General features: G+C 32.9%; 2 protein-coding genes across 3 annotated transcripts in view; one reads left to right on the top strand and one right to left on the bottom strand.

Moving 5' to 3' along the window:
- Positions 1–8,712, bottom strand: part of LOC139511911 (putative leucine-rich repeat-containing protein DDB_G0290503) — a gene marked incomplete in the record, with an annotated part of 28,722 nt that extends 20,010 nt beyond the window's left edge. The window contains 3 exon segments of the mRNA XM_071299062.1: positions 5,590–5,756; positions 6,556–6,746; positions 8,568–8,712. Of these exon segments, the coding sequence (XP_071155163.1) occupies positions 5,590–5,756; positions 6,556–6,746; positions 8,568–8,645 (436 nt within the window).
- Positions 8,713–8,809: 97 nt separating this feature from the next.
- LOC139511910 (tetratricopeptide repeat protein 16-like) lies at positions 8,810–20,751 on the top strand. 2 transcript variants are annotated; one of them, XM_071299060.1, is made up of 13 exons: positions 8,831–8,893; positions 10,917–11,550; positions 12,019–12,054; positions 12,846–13,000; positions 13,489–13,821; positions 14,342–14,471; positions 14,986–15,200; positions 15,546–15,793; positions 16,239–16,390; positions 17,277–17,369; positions 17,921–18,129; positions 18,819–19,014; positions 19,444–20,751. In XM_071299060.1, exons 2-13 carry the CDS (start codon positions 11,002–11,004, stop codon positions 19,654–19,656), a joined length of 2,529 nt encoding a protein of 842 aa, XP_071155161.1. In that variant the 5' UTR covers positions 8,831–8,893; positions 10,917–11,001; the 3' UTR covers positions 19,657–20,751. The 2 variants fall into 2 exon arrangements, with proteins under 2 accessions (XP_071155162.1, XP_071155161.1); XM_071299061.1 differs by lacking the exon at positions 12,019–12,054 and having other exon boundaries at positions 8,810–8,893.
- The last annotated feature ends 1,148 nt before the right edge of the window (positions 20,752–21,899 follow it).

The raw sequence follows: 21,899 nt of genomic DNA, 5'->3' as shown, positions 1-21,899 counted from the left end.
AAATATAGTAGACCTATTGCATACTGTATAAGACTAGAGGCTCTAAAGAGCCTGTGTCGCTCACCTTGGTCTATGTGAGTATTAAACAATGGACACAGATGGATTCATGACAAAATTGTGTTTTGGTGATGGTGATGTGTTTGTAGATCTTACTTTACTAAACATTCTTGCTGCTTACAATTATCTCTATTTATAACAGTACTTTCTGTGGAAAATAATATTGAAAATCTTCAAATTTTAAGAAAATTGTTAAAAATTGACTATGAAGGGTCATAACTCCTTAGGGGGTCAATTGACTATTTTGGTCATACTGACTTATTTTTAGTTCTTACTTTGCTGTACATTATTGCTGTTTACAGTTTATCTCTATCTATAATAATATTCAAGATAATAACAAAAAAAAACAGTAAAATTTCCTCAAAATGACCAATTCAGGGGCAGCAACCTAACAACCGATTCATCTGAAAATTCCAGGGCAGATAGATCGTGACCTGATCAACAATTTTACTTCCTGTCAGATTTGCTCTTAATGCTTTGGTTTTTGAGTTATAAGCCAAAAACTCCATTTTACCCCATGTTCTATTTTTAGCTATGGCGGCCATCTTGGTTTGTTGGCCGAGTTACCGGACATATTTTTTTAACTATATACCCCAATGATGATTATGGCTAAGTTTGGTTAAATTTGGCCCAGTAGTTTCAGAGGAGAAGATTTTTCTAAAAGATTACTAAGATTTACGAAAAATGGTTAAAAATTGACTATAAAGGGCAATTACTCCCTAAAGTGGTCAACTGACCATTTTGGTCATGTTGACTTATTTGTAGATCTTACTTTGCTGAACATTATTGCTGTTTACAGTTTATCTCTATCTATAATAACATTCTAGATAATAACCAAAAACAGCAAAATTTCCTTAAAATTACCATTTCAGGAGCAGCAACCCAACAACGGAATGTCCGATTCATCTGAAAATTTCAGGGCAGATATATCTTGACCTGATGAACAATTTTACCCCCATGTCAGATTTGCTCTAAATGCTTTGGTTTTTGAGTTATAAGCCAAAAACTGCATTTTACCCCTATGTTCTATTTTTAGCCATGGCGGCCATCTTAGTTGGTTGGGCGGGTCAGCGGACACACTTTTAAACTAGATACCCCAATGATGATTATGGCCAAGTTTGGTTAAATTTGGCCCAGTAGTTTCAGAGGAGAAGATTTTTCTAAAAGATTACTAAGATTTACGAAAAATGGTTAAAAATTGACTATAAAGGGCAATAACTCCTAAAGTGGTCAACTGACCATTTTGGTCATGTTGACTTATTTGTAGATCTTACTTTGCTGAACAGTATTGCTGTTTACAGTTTATTTCTATCTATAATAATATTCAAGATAATAACCAAAAACAGCAAAATTTCCTAAAATTACCATTTCAGGGGCAGCAACCCAACAACGGAATGTCCGATTCATCTGAAAATTTCACGGCAGATAGATCTTGACCTGATGAACAATTTTACCCCCATGTCAGATTTGCTCTAAATGCTTTGGTTTTTGAGTTATAAGCCAAAAACTGCATTTTACCCCTATGTTCTATTTTTAGCCATGGCGGCCATCTTGGTTGGTTGGGCGGTTCACCGGACACATTTTTTAAACTAGATACCCCAATGATGATTATGGCCAAGTTTGGTTAAATTTGGCCCAGTAGTTTCAGAAAAGAAGATTTTTCTAAAAGATTACTAAGATTTACGAAAAATGGTTAAAAATTGACTATAAAGGGCAATAACTTCTAAAGTGGTCAACTGACCATTTTGGTCATGTTGACTTATTTGTAGATCTTACTTTGCTGAACATTATTGCTGTTTACAGTTTATCTCTATCTATAATAATATTCAAGATAATAACCAAAAACAGCAAAATTTCCTTAAAATTACCATTTCAGGGGCAGCAACCCAACAACGAAATGTCCGATTCATCTGAAAATTTCAGGGCGGACAGATCTTGACCCGATGAACAATATTACCCCGTCAGATTTGCTCTAAATGCTTTGGTTTTTGAGTTATAAGCCAAAAACTGCATTTTACCCCTATGTTCTATTTTTAGCCATGGCGGCCATCTTGGTTGGTTGGCCGGGTCACCGGACACATTTTTTAAACTAAATACCCCAATGATGATTGTGGCCAAGTTTGGTTAAATTTGGCCCAGTAGTTTCAGAGGAGAAGATTTTTCTAAAAGATTACTAAGATTTACGAAAAATGGTTAAAAATTGACTATAAAGGGCAATAACTCCTAAAGTGGTCAACTGACCATTTTGGTCATGTTGACTTATTTGTAGATCTTACTTTGCTGAACATTATTGCTGTTTACAGTTTATCTCTATCTATAATAATATTCAAGATAATAACCAACTAGAGGGTCCAAGGACCCTGTGTCGCTCACCTGATATTTTTATTTACAATTGATGCATGATAAATGCAACTGTTGTACTGTCGTTTAGTTTCAGAGATATAATACTAAAAAGTGCGTTTGAAACCTATGTTTTATTTCAGCCATGTGGGCAGGCAGGGTCATCATACACAGTGGTCCCTGGATATCCTAGTGGTGATTTAAACCAAGTTTGTTTAAATTTGACAGTTGTTTCAGGGGAGAATTTTGTAAAATTTATCTAACGAGAAATGCAAAGTAATGAGAAAGTTGTGAAGTTGTTTTGTTGTTGCGCAACCCCCCCCCCCCCCCCCCCCCCCCCGCTCCCCCTTTGCCAAAAAAAACCAAAAAGGTAATAAAAAATTATCATATAAGGGCAATCTATCCTATTAATGATTTCTGCAAAATTCAGTTGATTGTGCAAGGGTTGTATAGCCAGCTGAGGTCGTTAAAAACTCTCTTTTGTTGTTGCAGATAGATCTTGACCTGATAAAAAATTTTACCACATGTCAGATTTGCTCTAAATGCTTTGGTTTTTGAGTGATAAGCCAAAAACTGCATTTCACCCCTAAGTTCTATTTTTAGTCATGGCGGCCATCTTGGTTGGTTGGCCAGGTCACCGGACACAATTTTTAAACTAGATACCCGAATGATGATTGTGGCCAAGTTTGGTTTAATTTTGCCCAGCAGTTTCAGAGGAGAAGATTTTTGTAAAAGATAACTAAGATTTACGAAAAATGGTTAAAAATTGACTATAAAGGGCAATAACTCCTAAAGGGGTCAACAGACCATTTTGGTCATGTTGACTTATTTGTAGATCTTACTTTGCTGAACATTTTTGCTGTTTACAGTTTATCTCTATCTATAATAATATTCAAGATAATAACCAAAAACAGCAAAATTTCCTTAAAATTACCAATTCAGGGGCAGCAACCTATCAACGGGTTGTCCGATTCATCTCAAAATTTCAGGGCAGATAGATCTTGACCTGATAAACAATTTTACCACACGTCAGATTTGCTCTAAATGCTTTGGTTTTTGAGTGATAAGCCAAAAACTGCATTTTAACCCTATGTTCTATTTTTAGCCATGGCGGCCATCTTGGTCGGTTGGGCGGGTCACCGGACACAATTTTTAAACTAGATACCTGAATGAAGATTGTGGCCAAGTTTGGTTTAATTTGGTCCAGTAGTTTCAGAGGAGAAGATTTTTGTAAAAGATAACTAAGATTTACGAAAAATGGTTAAAAATTGACTATAAAGGGCAATAACTCCTAAAGGGGTCAACAGACCATTTTGGTCATGTTGACTTATTTGTAGATCTTACTTTGCTGAACATTTTTGCTGTTTACAGTTTATCTCTATCTATAATAATATTCAAGATAATAACCAAAAACAGCAAAATTTCCTTAAAATTACCAATTCAGGGGCAGCAACCTATCAACGGGTTGTCCGATTCATCTCAAAATTTCAGGGCAGATAGATCTTGACATGATAAACAATTTTACCCCATGTCAGATTTGCTCTAAATGCTTTGGTTTTTGAGTTATAAGCCAAAAACTGCATTTTACCCCTATGTTCTATTTTTAGCCATGGCAGCCATCTTGGTTGGTTGGGCGGGTCACCGGACACAATTTTTAAACTAGATACCCTAATAATGATTTTGGTCATGTTTGGTTAAATTTGGCCCAGCAGTTTCAGAGGAGAAGATTTTTGTAAAAGTTAACGACGACGGACGCAGGACGACGACGGACGACGACGGACGACGACGGACGCCGGACGCCAAGTGATGAGAAAAGCTCACTTGGCCCTTCGGGCCAGGTGAGCTAAAAACAGCAAAATTTCCTTAAAATTACCATTTCAGGGGCAGCAACCCAACAACGAAATGTCCGATTCATCAGAAAATTTCAGGGCAGACAGATCTTGACCCGATGAACAATATTACCCCTGTCAGATTTGCTCTAAATGCTTTGGTTTTTGAGTTATAAGCCAAAAACTGCATTTTACCCCTATGTTCTATTTTTAGCCATGGCGGCCATCTTGGTTGGTTGGCCGGGTCACCGGACACATTTTTTAAACTAGATACCCCAATGATGATTGTGGCCAAGTTTGGTTAAATTTGGCCCAGTAGTTTCAGAGGAGAAGATTTTTGTAAAAGTTAACGACGCCAGACGACGGACGACAGACGCCGGACGACGGACGCCGGACGCCAAGTGCTGAGAAAAGCTCACTTGGCCCTTTGGGCCAGGTGAGCTAAAAAACAGACCAAAACACAAAAACTAAACTATAACCACTGAACCATGAAAATGAAGTCAAGGTCAGATGACACCTGCCAGTTGGACATGTACACCTTACAGTCATTCCATACACCAAATATACTAGACCTATTGCTTATAGTATCTGAGATATTGACTTGACCACCAAAACTTAACCTTGTTCACTGATCCATGAAATGAGGTCGAGGTCAAGTGAAAACTGTCTGACAGGCATGATGACCTTGCAAGGTACGCACATGTATCAAATATAGTTATCCTATTACTTATAATAAGAGAGAATTTAACATTACAAAAAATCTTAACTTTTTTTCAAGTAGTCACTGAACCATGAAAATGAGGTCAAGGACATTAGACATGTGACTGACGGAAACTTCGTATCTTGAACATCTATATACCAAAGTATGAAGCATCCAGGTCTTCCACCTTCTAAAATATAAAGCTTTTAAGAAGTTAGCTAACACCGCCGCCACTTTATCACTATCCCTATGTTGAGCTTTCTGCAACAAAAGTCGCAGACTCTACAAAAACTGCAAAAATTCAAGACAACAGATAGTTTGAAAAAAGCTTAACTTTTGGATCAATTTGGCTCTATAGTGCATGTCTATCCTCCCTCTTTATAGATGCTATTGTGTACATCTATTAAGTGTCTTCCTAGAGCCTTTTACCATCATAATAATCTTATATGCTACATTGATTGAATGTGAATGTGATGCTACAATTTCTAGAAATGATATTTAAGTTCCCTGTTTACCAGGAAGCTATTTGAATATGTTTACAAAACACATAAAAATAATGTCCAGATGATGTGGTCATATATTGCTTGTGCAAAAAAATAACATCAAAAGCTTGGTCTAACTATAAAAAATTAATGGGAGAATACTAAAACATTAACTACCAACCTGCAATGCCTGGCGAACGTTGGACACATTCTTCTTTAGCACTTTGAGGGCGTTGTTTTTTACCAGTAGGAGGGTGATGTTTCCTAGCTGATGTTTTAGCACTTGATGGCCTTGATGATGCTTTTGTGTTGGCTTTAAGAAGGTCAGGTATGGATGCATTACTTCCCCTGAAATAAAGATTTCCATGTCTTGTAATGACTCACCTGGTTACTCGTCATGATGCTTAGCATATTTATCTGAATTAAATGTTTCTTTAAGAGTAACACAAAGTTTCATTTACAGATCTACAAATGCTAAAATATCATATGATAAATGAAATCAGATGTGTCAAGTGAGATTCTGAAATTACATCCATTGTCAGTAAATAAATGATGGAGTTGTCAGTTTGTTTTCAATTTATGTGTTTTGAATGTCCACTTGGTATTTTCAGGCTTTTTATCTTTGAAAATGTTAATAGATTGACATTCACTGTGTATTATAAATGTTTTTTTTTTTGTTTTTTTTTTTAAATATATCTGATGATCAGTAGTTGTCGTTTGTTGTTGTGGTTCATAAGTGTTTCTCGTTCTTGTTTTTTTTTTTTTATATATAGATTAGACTTGGTTTTCCAGTTTGAATGGTTTTAAGTTAGTAATTTTTAGGGGCCCTTTATAGCTTCCTGTTTGGTGTGAGCCAATGCAAGGCTCTGTGTTGAAGACCGTACCTTGACCTATAATGGTTTACTTTTATAAATTGTGACTTGGATGGAGAGTTGTCTCATTGGCACTCATACCACATCTTCCTATATCTAACTTGCCATATTAATTCATATTTGTTTTATATATGCACCCATCATTTCAACAACTATTTTAGATTCTCCTTCTTTGATTTCTTCGAGGCAAAATACTGCCTTCCCCTCCACAAAAAAACAAAAATCAGAACTCCATAAAATAATGTACTTTCATAGAATCTTAATTAATATATTACCAGGCAGTTCTCTGAGAACTGACAGACTGTATTACAGGTTCTGGCACTAGATTAGTAAAACTGTTACTTCTCTGTGATGTTAGGTTTGTAGCTTTCAGGTCCTTTTTATTTGCCAATCCAAAGTTATACACAGACATTGGTTTGACCTGCTGCAGATGGTTTAGTGATACATTTGATGATTTCAGCCATTTCTAAAAAGTAAACATGCTGATACATGAAGATTGTTTTATTGTTTAAACAAATATGAAAGCAATCGCAACTGATAAAGACAGACAATGTAATGACAAGTCCTGAATCTGTATCATTCACTCAGTGTGTACTTATATCTTTAAATTTGGGATCAATATATATAACAAATGAGATCAACAGACTAGACCAAGTCAAGATACATGTACTCATGACATTTTTTGAGGATATTTTTTAATTTTGAAATTCACAGACCACTTATTGTCCCAGGAACAGGTTGGTATCAGAACACAAATGGGATATATATGTGTTACTTATTGATACACATTGAAATAACCAGGAGGGGACATAAATTTTAAGCGACGTTTCTTTGCTTAAATATTTTGATAAAACTGAACCAAACAGGCTGGTAAATACGAATTATTATATCACCAATTATCTGTCATTTATCTCAAAGCTTATGTATGCCCTTCTAATATAACCCACAATTCAATTTCAGAGTCAGTATATTTTCTTTTTTCTTTTACTTTTTATTAAAAAGATAAATGCCAAGATGTAAAAAACTTGCAACTTTAAAGATATTTATTAAAGATACAGGAACTGTAAGAAAAAAAAACATTTTAACTTTTGTTATTTTAGCTTTCCGTAGTATTTAAAAAATTGCTGTCTCCTATTGACTAAGACTTGACATAAGCACATGCTCTCTTCGTTAAAAGTTTAAATAGTGATGCAGATGAAATATTTACAGGAGAGACTTATACAGAAGTAAAGGGGCAGTCTGACAAATTAAAATGTAACTCATAAACAAGTAAACTGTAAAGATCATTAAAGATAGTACATATTATAAAACGGTTTAAATATAAATTTTACATTTTAAAATAATATATTTAAATATGAAATCTTAATATTATTAATCAACATTATTTAATAAAAATAATTTGAATAAATATCTCAGACTTTATCTTACACAGGTACAAACAAAAATGTAACACTTTGGGTGAATTGTTTTCATATATTACAAAATGTATCATAAAATAAGAAGGAGATGGATACATGTATAATTTATGTCAACTACAAAATTGTGTACTTTAGGCTGAGTATACACCTTATCGCTATTTGTACGCCATTGCTGGACATGTATCATAAAGGTTCCTGAACAATCTTGACGTCATAATACAAAATATTTGACTTAACAATGGAAAAATAATTGTTGTATGGCGTCAATAGTTCAAGTGGTGAAGATTCTCTAGTCAACCAAGAAAGATTTCAAAATTGCAATAAGGTGAATAGGCTAAAGCCTAAATAGAGGGTAGAAATGACCTTTATTGTCAGGTGTCAAACAACCATTTTTGGCTACTGTTAGCATCACACTCACAGTGGTTAAAAGTTTAAAGTGATTTGTCAAAATATCCTATTCATGATTTGTTAGAGGTATTAAATAATTATTGTAACAGTTAATTTTGAGAAAAAATTAATGTGATTTGTCAAAACTTAAAGCTCTGTGCTCAGAGGGTCGTAATGGGGGTACTTTCTTGACGAATAACAGTAGAAAAAGCAGTGGCGGATCCAGAACTTTTCCTAAGGGGGGCCCGCTGACTGACCTAAGGGGGGGCTCGCTCCAGTCATGCTTCAATTATTCCCTATATAATCAACCAAATTTTTCCCACAAAAAGGGGGGCCCGGGCCCCCCAGGGATCCGCCTATGTCTTGGCAGTAACAATGTATAAATATGTCAAACTCGACTATCACAGTAGAGCTTTCTCTCTGACTCTGTGCTCATAGCCATGGCATAGGTCTTAATAAAAAAAACAATTCCAAACAATTACGGTAGAATTAGCTTTTCTTGATTGCTCTGCATCAGCACCATACTCATCACTACTGTAAGGGTCGGCTAACTCATCCATTTATTTGCCTGTTATCATTGTCATTATAAAAAGTTGCGGAGAAAAATAATTAATAGAAGGCAGCCATATTGTTTACAATAGTTTCAAGTCGTATTTGTAACGAGCCTTCTGATTGGTTAACATAAATCATTCTTCCAATCAGAACATTTGTCTTCTTCGATTTTGGACAGATATCCAACTACCATAGCGATATCTGTCAACAATATGGCGGCACTGGGTCGTGTGTGTAACTGTTACAAACAGTGCAGGTTTGTTTTGCACAGATCTGGCAGTTTTAATTTTGAGCAACTTTTATCGAAATTTACCGTACACATATTTTAGCTTCAATGTCAATGCAAAAATATGAATAATAAAAATATGCATATATATATATTTTCTCAAAACATCAGTTGATGTGTAAAAAGATAAGAAATTAATAATGTTTGTATCAGGTCTGTTTGCACCCAAAACATGTTCGCACCCTCACATTTACACCTCACAGCAGTGGTGGATCCCGAACTTTAGTTTACATAAGGGGGGTCCCTGTAACTGATTTTAAAGGGAGCACAGATTTGCGCCCTACATTGTATAAAAAAAAAAGGCAGTGTCTGCGCGTACCCGCATGTGGGTACGAATAGTCAAATTGACATTCGTAGGCTACGCGTACCCACATCCGGTTTTATAATAAAATGCAATCAAATCGGGAATTAAACGTGAAATATATACAGAAATTATCGATAATATGGGGATTTCGAGTAGAACGAGTGAAGGGTATGACAAATAATATTTTCGAATTGTATTTATAAGTTAATAATATCAGAGACGCCTCTGATAATATATAATTAAATGCACATGTACTGATTGAAAATGAAATATACCGGTCCTGTAAACTATAGTCCTATAATCTGATAATATATAATTTCCGAATTTTAAGTTGCTTCCACGGCTCAGAGGCAAAATATTTTTTGATGCGCTGAAGGTTTAAATTACATTTTCGTCAAACATTTTGTTATTTATTAACGAAGCTTTCATAGAAGATTATTGGCATCGGCCTTTGTTTTTCCAGAAATAATGTATTAGGCCTTAATTTTTCCTGTCGAACTTGTTTAGAATTTTTTGCCTCCGTGAATGACAGGAAAAAAATATTCTGTAAAACTTGATTTCCTCTTTATTTTTTTGTTTTTTCCAGTTCATCTTTTCTCTGCAGCTGCAATTGACTCCGAGTTTGTTTTTATATACAATTGTATAAAATCAATCGACTGATACTTTTGAACACATTGTTCCAATTCATGATAACTTTGAAATGTCTGCCCCACATGTATATCACTCTTTTCTCATTTTAAGAATATTTATTAACCGGGAAAAACTGTTGATCACTTGCATATTATTAAATGTTTACAAAACTTCTTAAGTAGTTGATCAATTTTATTCACTAATTGCGATAATTTCTGTATATATTTTACGTTTAATTCCCGATCCGATGGCAATTTATTATAAATCCGGATGTGGGTACGCGTAGCCTACGAACGGCAATTTTGCTATTCGTACCCGCATGCAGGTACGCGCAGACACTGCCAAAAAAAAAATTAGGTCCTTTTGCGTCCTACACCCAAACCAATGAAAAAGGTGTGAATGTGTGTGTGAACAGACTTTGAGTGCGAATGTGTAGGGTGCCAATGTGTTTATGGTGCGAAAGTGCATACGGTGCGAAAGTGAAAGGGGCGAATGTGTTTTTGGGTGAACAGACCTTGAATGACTGACACAGTATAAATTAGAAAGTTTTTTTTCTGCACAGAATTAGGTTTCAGGTTTTGCCAGTTGTTGTAAACACCCTGATCTAAATAAATCAGGGTTCTTATTGAGGCGAGACCATGAGTCCTGGACTCACGTTAACCTGTCTGGACTGTGATGAGTCCAAAGATGCATCAAGATGAAATATTTTGTACATGTATAGCATGAACACACATAATCATTTCTAATGTTTTAAAATAATTTGGTTAACACTTAATAAATTGTCAGTTTTTTTCCTAGTCTGAGGCATCAGACTAATGGCTAAATTGGTGCAGACTGTTTTGAAAATAATAATAATTTGTACAAGAAAAAAATCAGTTAACTTATGATTATCGACTTGTGCGCATACAATGTATATATATATATAAATTGGTAAAAATAATATTGAAGACCGTACCTTTAATTATAATGGTTTACTTTTATAAATTGTTATTTGGATGGAGAGTTGTCTCATTTGCACTCATACCACATCTTCCTATATCTATATATCACTTTTTTCAGTTAAATCAAGTAATCGATTTGAATGCTGAGATGTGACGTGAAGTAAAAAAATCAATTTCTTCTTCTAATAAATAAATCCATCACCATGGCTGATAAAAGAAAGCGTAAGACTGAGTATGTTGTGTCCGGTGGTGTTGACACAAGTTTAACTAAGGACCAGTCTGATCAAGAAGTACAAGAAGCAAAAAAGGAACCAGAAAAACAAAGTAAAAATGAAAAGAAGGAACCAGTGGAAAAGACATCCCCTGAAAAAGTACCCCCACCACCTGAAAAACCTAAAGAAATGACCAGTGATCTAGGTGGTGGGGAATTTCTTAAGACTCAAGGCAGTGAAAATCCATTTGATGTTAAAATATCAACATATAAAATAGATCCAAAACTGATAAAAGTTGATCAGTTTTACCCATCATTAGAACACCAGTTTAATAAATCTAATACCAAATTTCTGGAAGAACAGGATAACAGAGTTGAAAAAGCAATGAAAGAAATAGTGGAAGAATCTTCCACATTTACTTATGATGAAACAAGTACAAGTGGTATCGACGATACACAGAATTCTATGGCACTGGTGAAAGCTCCAGAGAAAGCAGAAGAAGAGAAACAACCTGATGATAACAATTCAGCTAAACAACAGGTATGGTTTTGTTTCGGAGTTAATATGAGCCTTTTTACCTCTTTGAAGTTATAAAAAATTACAATTAATGATTCATACAAAACTTAAAATACATTTTTTAATAAAATAAAAATTATAGTTGAAATGTCTTGTCTTGTACACTGTACATATATAAAATGTACAATGTACATGTACAATGTATGTATATGTGAAGAAAAAATATGAAAATTTAGTTTTGAAAAAAACCCAATAAAACTAACTTTATGTGTATGTTACTATGATTTTTATTCCATTGTACCGGTACATTGATTTGGTATTCATTCATGTGCATGTAGGATTTATCTTTAGTTTACATATTATTAAAACAGTGGATTTTTAATACAATATACATGTATATTGCATGTTTAAATCAAAATTATATTGTACATGTAGTACATGTAATTGTTAAATCATTATACAGTAAATAGTTAATTCAGTATTGTTTTTTAGAAAGAAAAACCAATGCTTGCAAAGGGTTTCTTTGGGGTGAGATAAAGACTCAATATAAAAATGTGCAGATAATACACAATACCCTGTTTAGTCTGTTGATTGACAATTATGAATTAAAAAATCCACCCTAATTATCCTTGGTTTATTTAATTCTTGTTTGTCATCACTGTTAAATACATTGTACCTCATTCTGCCTTCCTCCCTTCCTAACATTATGATCCATCATTGGGCATTTAAACCTGTTCCACTAACAATTGGATATTTTTTCATTAACCTCACTATGTTTTACTTATTTTATGTGTGGTTTACTGAAATTTTATTCACAGTAATATTTATGCTCACTAACTTTTCAATGATTTAAATTTGAAGGCTATGTTTTGTGCATAAAGAAAATATACAAATGAAATAAAACATACAAAAGAGTAAACTTTGAACTGTGATTGACATATATACATGTATAATAATTCTCAGTATTTTCATATCAATCATACTATCTGATGGAGTTAGCATCACCCTTTCTATAATTGCTATTGACCAATTGGGAATTTTGAAACCATGCAGCAGCACTGATATTCTGATGCGATCTTCCTTGGATACCTTAGTCAGGACAGTCAACTGTGACTTAGTGCTCAATTGGTCATATTTTGTTTATCTACAAAACCTTAATATGATAAATTTCTTATCATTCAGATTTCTTTTCAATTTGAAATTACTAACATATGATCTGTACATTTTCTTTTTTCTCAATATTTTATAAAGTATATATATATACAATATTTATTTCTGGAATTATAATTAATTTACATCATGTTTTTTTTAACTTCCAGGCAGCATCAAGTGTATTTGCTACAGCTGTAGATGAACAAACTTTAGACGATGCTAAGCGCCGTCAACAGACCCTGTTTCAACCAGAGTCATGGGAACCAGTCAGTAAATATTCACCAGGAATGCAAGAGATAATTGATGCCAGGGCAAATGAACAGTAAATATTTTAATTATAAGTCCAAAAATAGGTGTTTTATGGGACGTACTCTGAAAAAATAATTCTATTATTTTTCAGTATTTCATGAAACTTATTTTAACATGAACATTTCACCAGTGGGTCAGTTTGAAAAAATTAACTCTCTTTTTCACTAAGCATGATAAATTGAAAGTGGTATTAAGGCATTTAAAGCAAATTTTAGCGAAAAATAACTACTGGTATTAAAGTTTTTTAGTTTGACAAAAACGAATACATTGTAAGATTAACAGATTTGAAAAACTAAAAGATTACACACACATGAGACATAACACACATATAAATTTGTTCTATTGGCTAGCGTTAAACTTAAAATTATGTCCATCAAAGGGAGACAACTAATTGTAGGATCCAATACAGTAATTGGCAAACATCCTATCGTATACTAAGCTAATCAAGAATGAATTGCAAATACAAATTGTAATGTTGTTATAATGCTTTCTATTTTTCAGTTTTGCCAAAGCTATGGAATTGAAGGAGAAGAAAGACTTTACTGGAACTATTAACTTTATCAACAAATCTTTAGCCTTGAGAGACTTACATATTTATTATGTAGAGCGAGCTGAAGCCTACATCCAATTATGTGATTTTCAATCAGCCATTTTGAATTACAAAAGAGTGTGTTTGATGGAGCCAGAAAATGACGATTATTATAAAAGACTAGCATTCTTGTTTTATTTCCAAGGACAAACATTATTTGATCAAAGACTTTATCCTGAAGCTCTAGAAGCATTTGCCAGAGCTGCAGAAATGGCTCCAGATAATGTGGGATATCATATTAGAAGGTATTATTAAAGTAGTAGCATTTTCCCCCTCATTAATCATGTAACCAATATTCTCATAATTTTAATACATGTACTTATCCCATTTTAAAGCATCAGGCGACAGGTTTTCAGAAATTGTGAATATTAGCCAAACATTATTATATTTGATGGCACAATTAATATAATTGGTTATTAAAGGGACATCATATGAAGGATTTTTTTCAGATTTTTTGCCAAAAAAAGACTTTAAGAAGTGGCATTTTGGCTAAATAAACTGACAGAGCACATGTATCACCCATACTATTGTTTGGCCAGCTATCAAATAAACAGAAATTACACGTGAGCATGTTTTCACATCCATAGCTTATCAACTTCCTTATTTACCAATAACTTAGAAGTAGAGATTCCTGAAATTAAAATTAAACTTCATTTGATCATGCAAATTATTGCTCATAAACTTCTTCTTTATACAAAATAATTAATCAGGACTATTATAAGCTTTAGTGAACAATATTACATCTTGTATCTTTTCTATTTTTAGTATGACATGTTTAGCAGCCTTACACAGACATGGAGAATGTTTGGCTTTAGTTAATAAAAGATTAGAATCTGAAAATGATAATCCTGATCTTTATATAATGAGGGCTAGATTACATGAAATGTTTAGAAATGTAAGTAATTTAATATTTCGGTAAAAAAGAACAATCATAAATAAATTGTTCTGCTATAAAAGTAACCTTGAAATTAATAAATTAAGAGGCAAATTTATTATACTGAATTCCTTTAAAGTAATCCTCAACTTCATATTGAAAGAAATGTGTAGATTAAGTAGGTAATAGAAAGAAATGTGAAGAGAACAGCCAAAGGCCAACAATGGATCTTCAACACAGTATAAGAAAACCCCACACCTGGATGCAGGCCTCAGCTGGCCCTTAACAAAATGTGTACATTGTAAATGCAAGAGCGATCCCGTGCTGGGTGATTCATAGATTGCTTCATTCAATGTTTAACTTGAAAACCACTAGAAGAAATGAAATAAACCATTGAACTAGCTAGTGCATAGGAATTGGAAATATATAATTAATGATTTTGTGTAAAACCCATAAAAGCCTTTATTACTGACTTTACTTTTGATTATATAAGGTTGTTTAGATTTTGAATCCCTTTGGTATTACTTTTTTTTAGACCACATTGTGTTATTATGATGTGAAAGATGCCATGAAGTTAAATGAAGACCATCCTGAAGCCAAAGCAATGATGATTAAACTGGAGAAACGTGCTCTAGAAAATAAACATCATGCAATGCAATTAAACCTACTTGGAAAACACAGAGAGGCACTGCAGAAAATATCTGTTGCTATAGAAACTGACCCAGCTGTTGCAGATTTTCATGTTCTTAGGTAATGTAATGGAAATTTTGCTTTTGATAAAGTTTGATGGAACTAAGTTTAACAAATGTTTGTGCAATAAAATGAATATCACAAGACCAAACAAAACTTAAAGTGATGTTTATATTTAGAAATCAAGAGTATATGTTTTGTAAACAAAAAGCTATGTTATTTAGAATATGCTTAAACAGACCTTTTAGTAAAACTTACAATGAAATATAAATTTACACAGGAATAATAAAATCTTGATGCAAGCAAGTTGAGTTGTCTCCCATTTTTGGCTTAAAATGTAACTGTCAAAAGTGAGGTTCAGTTTAATGAAATTATTATAAATGTCTTATGGTTGATTTTTTTCAGGGGTACATTACACAGAAGATTAGCCGATTTTAATGCTGCAATAGATGACTTCCTGCTGGCGCTAGATAAATGTGATCATAATGAAGAGAGTCCTGTTTATATTGAATCACAAAGACAACTTTTACTGACTTACAATGATTTTGCTGTGGAATGCTTTACAAAGGGATTTTATGATGAAGCTATAATACTATTAAATAAAGCTATCAAGGGAGAGAAGCGAGAAAAGGGACTTTACATCAACAGGGGAGGTAATGAGTTAGTTTTATGATTTACATCAGTCATAATTTGTTCATGATGTTTTTTAGTACTTGGAAATATTTTTTTTTATTGTATTTGCTTCTTTTTTAATTTGACAGGAGGAAGATACAAATTTTTATATTGATGACTCAGTATATACATGTAACTTAAATGATGCAAAATGATGTTCTCTATGAATACCATTTTTTTTAAATTCTTGAACTGATATAAATTTATTGTAACAGGATTCTTTTAGAGTATAGATTTTCATTTTATATCTAAGATGTAATTAGTTTGTAAAGTTTTCTGTTTTGATTTGACATAAGTAGTAATAAAACCAAGGTATATCACCTTATATTTTAATTAGATAGATCATTTATAAACCATTCATAGAGCTATATATTTCATTTGAAAGAACTGTTAACTAATTATTTCACAAATCATCTTTTTTTTCAGATTGTTTCTTTAGACAAGGAGATTACAATTTTGCCTTACAAGATTACCACCAAGCCTTGGACCTAGATTCTATGGATATCAATGTGAAAAATCGAGTGTCAGTTATTTATAATGAATATGCTACTGTAGCATACCAAGATAAAAACTACCCTGTAAGTATATGTATATCATAAATGATTTTTTAAAGATGGAGAAATGATTAAAGTAACTTAAGGCAGTTTTATATAATTTATACTTAGTTGAAACATGTAATAACAGAAATTTAGTAAAATAATGAAACTCAGAAGAGTTATTAATATTTAAGTATTACTGAAAGGAGATGTAGGGCTAATGTCAATGAGACAGAAACCCATTAATATATGACTTTCGAAACTATAATCAGAAAGTTTATTTGACTTTCAACATAAAGCAGATTCTCCTACAAGCTTTGAAATGTTCAATAATATAAAAACAAAGGATCTATGACACATAATCAGAACTTGCACAGCAAAAAAACACACAAAAAGCAAAGTAACAGTAGTTTCATTTCTGCTCTCCATCTCATAGTCACAGTGAGCAAACAAAAAGAAGTCTCACCTCACTGCAAATTTAAGACAGCCCCTAGCCCCAGCTTAAGAGAAATTCTCTACAAATATAATTGTGGATAGAGTTTATATGATGTAACATGTTATCATTTAAATCATTTTTTTGTGGTACACAAAATCTAACTGCTACAAAAACTATCATATTGCAAGTGTGTATTGCCTTACATATTTTTGATTGCTCCAAAAGTATTATATATATGGGAGTTTTTATCTAGCTGGACTGGCTATACAGCCCTTGCACAGTCGACTCCAAAAGTATACTCTCAGATGTAACCATTTATTATGGTCATGGGGCATAACTCAATGTTCGAAACATGCATTATCTCCCTTGTTTAATTCAAGCATCAACAACTATCTTCAGTCCTGGAACTCCTTGTGTAAACGGTTTCCAGCTAGTACTACTTTATTCTAAATACTGAATGATTATGATTCTATATATTTTTCTATTCTATAGGAAGCAGAATCTAAATTTACTCTAGCACTGCAGTACAATATTAAGATGGGGAGTTACTATATATCTAGGTCCAGAGCAAGATATATGATGGAGGTAGGTAAAGATATGAGTTAGAGGGAGAAGGTTGCTTTATATGAATACCTTTATCATCTCTCTGAAGTTTTTTTTTTAATGTTGCAAATTTTAAACTAGCTGTTGATTTCATTGTGAGGTATAAATTGTCGTTTATGTAACAAAGAACAAGGTATGATAAGGCTTTTTTTTTGCATCTTGAATTTTGAAAATAAGTAGGTATTATAAATCTATCAAATAAAATAAATTCCTTCAGGTGTTCATATTAAAATAAGGAGATCATGGAGATGTGGTATGATTGCCAATGAGACATTGTCAACCAGAGTTCAAATGAAGTCCATGTTATCAATTATAGACAACCATATGGCTAGAAAGCATGAGATAAACCCATACCATATAGTCAGCTTTTAAAGGCTATGACATGAAAATTATGAAACAATTTAATTGAGAAAAAAATTAGTCTGATAGATCATTTATTTATAGTTTTGAATTTTGTCTCACATATTTGTATGATTTGAAACAGACTTTTATTCTTGTGAAAAGGAAACACTCTCTTCAATTTTATTTTTAAGAATATGCAAGGTGCTAGACAAGACTTGATCATGGGACTTTTACTAGACCCTACTAATGAAGAAGTCCTGTCCATCCTGTCCAGATTGTTTCCTGGGAAGTCTGTTGGTGATGTGGTCAACAGTAGGGCCGCTGACCAGGCTAAAACAATCCTTCGTGGCATACTATATCCCACAGTGCTCATGCCTAAAAAATCATCTATAGTTGTTAGGTAAGTTAACATAGTCTCATCAGTTGTGATATTCCCTCTCCCTCTTTTAATATAAGACACATTTGAATACTAAAGCACACTTTTTTATTTGTAACCTTTCAATTCATCTTATTGTCCTTCCATCGCCTATCAGAGCTTTGAGAAGGAAGGAGACATTATCAGCACCATACAATGTCTGAGGAGAAGTAGTCATTGACATTACAATGTGTGAGGAGAAGTAGTCATTGACATTACAATGTGTGAGGAGAAGTAGTCATTGACATTACAATGTGTGAGGAAATCTTATCAAGCTGACTTCCCTTCAGCTTAAAACTGTCTAAGGGAAGAAAATAGACCAGTCATAGAAAGATATACAGTTTATCAGGTTTTCTACGTATAGATGTCAAAAAACATCAGTAGCTACATACAATGTGAAACTTTTTACTGGTTCACTCGCCAAAAAAGATTCAAAATTGTGACTGTGTAGAGATGTACTTATTACAAAAACTTCTGAATAAATCTTTTATTACCTTTTAACAGCTCCTATGGGTGTTTTGTGCATCTAAGGCCCTTTTTTGGGATTTTACTTCATCATGACACTCATAAACCCTAATATATTACTATTAAAGTAACCGCTGAGATCACTCTGAATAAATGTAGTTTGCTTAAAATAGAAAGTAGATTAAAAAATCTTTTTTCTTTTTATTTAGTTCAGCGGATATAGAGGAAATAACAAAAGACCCTGGATTAATGTCAGCGTCTGCCAAGTCAACATGGAGTCAGGAAGATGCTGACATCTCTAATGTGGAGGAGAGAATGTACAAATCAGGAAGCTGTTTCCCTGACCTGAAAGCTTGTATGGATGAAAGAGATTTCAACTTGAAGCTGGCAGAAGAAAAGAAACAGGTAAACTAATACAATGTTAAATTGAAAATAGGAAATTACTTGTAATGAATAAAAAAAAACTTTCATAATGGTATTTGAAATATGGGATTTTGAAAAATATGACCTTCAATCAGATTTTGTTTTAAACTTTTCTGGTACTACATACATTGTCCCTTTTTTGTATTTGATATATTATTACATCTTACATGAGTTGATTGTCTTAATTCTAAGTTCATTTGAAAAGTCATGGATATGAAATATATGTACAAATACAATAGATTTTTTTCTTTTATGAGACCAACCAACTGTTTTGCCAGGAGTTTTGGAAATTCCCTAATTTAGTCTAATTGTAAGGCTTATAATTTTTGTACTGATTGGTCAATTTAAGAAAACTTTGTTTTAAATGTAAGATTTTGTAGTAAATGATTAGCTGATTTTTTTTTATTATAGGTGCATGAGGATGTTAAAACTGTGATGATAGAAAGAAGAACTTTGAAATACTCAGGTGGAAGGGTATGTCCCTTACCCCCTCCCTCAGCCAAACCATTGTATGGGGGTCGTGCATTTAAGAGAAAATCCAGATTAGCTGAAGAAAGTGCCAATAAAGGAAGCAGTACAAATTGGAGACAATTCACTCAAGGAATTCCAGTTGTTGATGCTTGAAATAAAACAAGGGAGATAATATATAATTTGAACATTGAGTTATGTCCCATGAGCATAATAAATGATTATCTCAGAGAGTGCATTTTTGGAGCATCAGAAATATGTATGGCAATAATCACTGCCAGTTCTGTGGAATGCCAACATAGAGAGTGCTGAATGAATTCATAGTCGTAGACATCACAGGATGTGGTGTGATTCACAGACTTAAGTGCTGAAAATGATTCATGTCAAATTATGAGTGCCAATCGTATAAAGTATCATGGTCAGCATTAAATTCATTGTCATAAACTTAATCATGAGCGTTATCATAAACTGGTGTAATTTGCTGTCTCTGTGAATGATTTGTCAAAACAATATCATTACTTTTATGTATTTGTCTTCCTTCTAAGTAAAACCACTATTTGATTAGACATTCTGAAATATGCTAAGCTGGTTGATGTGTTGCATGAAAGTTGATAATTAAGAAGATTGTTAGCTAATGAGTATATTTTTATATCTTTGAATACCTTTCACTATGAACAAAAGAACTGAAACAGCTGGAATTATTTCTTTTAAAAACCGGTTGAAGATTTTTATTTCAAAATACAAACAAATTAGAAAAATACACTTACCTGTACTTGTTTTTTTAAAGTATTTTTTGAAAGACATAGGCGCTTTCAATGAAAAAGATAACATTTGATAAAAGTTCAAAACTTTTTAAATTACAAATGTACAGTGCACTAAGGCCATTTATTTGGTAAAAAAAAGTGCAGTGATTTATTTATTGTCGTAGGATCATGATTATGTCTGCATATAAAAATGAAGTTGGAGAGTTCATTTCAACTGTATATTTAATAACAAAAAGACATTTTGCAAGACAAATACTCTAAATTTATTAAACCATATGTAAAATGTATAAATGCTTAGGAAATACTATGTACCAAAGCAAATTGATGGACCTGACTTGGATTACTGGGGAACTAATGATGAAAGCAAGCTATTATCTGTGATATATTTGTTATATTATTTTAAGAATATTATGATGCTTTGTTTTAATATATTTTATAAGATCTATGTTCATTTTAAAACGTCATGAAAACATTTTGTATTTTTAAATGAGTTGTAATTGAGCCTTATTGTCACGATTGTAGACCTTAAGTCAGTAATATATACTATACATGGAATTGCAGCTTTTAGGTGCCAAGTCTGTGATAGCACAAAGATTTTTGCGTTCTGTCTGTATTTATGTGTATACATTCAACATCAGGTGTACATTTCCATCTGGCAGGTGTCATCTGACCTTGACCTCATTTCCATGGTTCAGTGGTCAAAGATAAGTTTTTTAGTTTGGGTCTCTTTCTATTGCCCCGCAAAGAAGTTGTCGGTGCCATATAGTTTTACCCTTGTCCGAAATTCTGTAATTCTGAAATTCCCTAATTCCAAAATTCCATCATTCCGCAACAAACCATTATACAGAGTTTTTTTCTAAACTCTTTCAGATGTTGGGCTGATTTTTGGTATGTGAGTTACAAATCAAGTTCAGTTTTGTTCTGCTCTTCTAATTTTTGCGAAAATTAAGGGTTTTCAACTTTGAAAATTGTTGAAAATCACAGTTACACAGACTTTTTTTCTATACGCCTCCAGATTTTGAGCTGATTTTTGATATGTGAGACTACCATCTTGTTTGTTTCCACATGTGTTATTGAAATTGCAGATTTTTCAACCTTTTGAGACGGGGATATTCCTGTTGCTTTGACACATCTAGTTTTTAATACTACAAATGTATATGCAATAGGTCTACTATATTTGGTATATGAAAATATTTTATGATGAACATGTCAGTTGCAGGAATTATTTGACCTGGAACTCATTTTCACAGTTTATGCTCAGTGTTCAGTTTTTGACATTTTGGTCTGTTTTGATTTCTTTAATGATAAGCAATTGTTAAACTATATTTGTTGTATGAAAGAATTGTAAGCTGAACATGTCTGCCAGACATGGTTTATCTGACATTGACCTCATTTTCATAGTTCATTAGTCAATGTTTAGTTTTCTTGGTTTTGTCTGTTGCTTAGAAACTATAAGCAATAGGTCAACTATATTTTGGTGTATTGAATGATTGTAAGGAGTATATGTATTTCTCGTTTGGTTTATATGACCTTGACCTCATTTTCTTGGATTATGTTAAGTTTATGTGATAGTTGTAGTAAAGCTTCATATTTAGGACTATCAACATAATATCAATGGTTAGTAAAGAAGGCACT

This window comes from Mytilus edulis, chromosome 2, assembly GCF_963676685.1.
Source record: "Mytilus edulis chromosome 2, xbMytEdul2.2, whole genome shotgun sequence".
Taxonomy (NCBI): Eukaryota; Metazoa; Mollusca; class Bivalvia; order Mytilida; family Mytilidae; genus Mytilus; species Mytilus edulis.
Note: the sequence above shows the minus strand (reverse complement) of the source record. Positions and strands in the feature narration are given on the sequence as shown.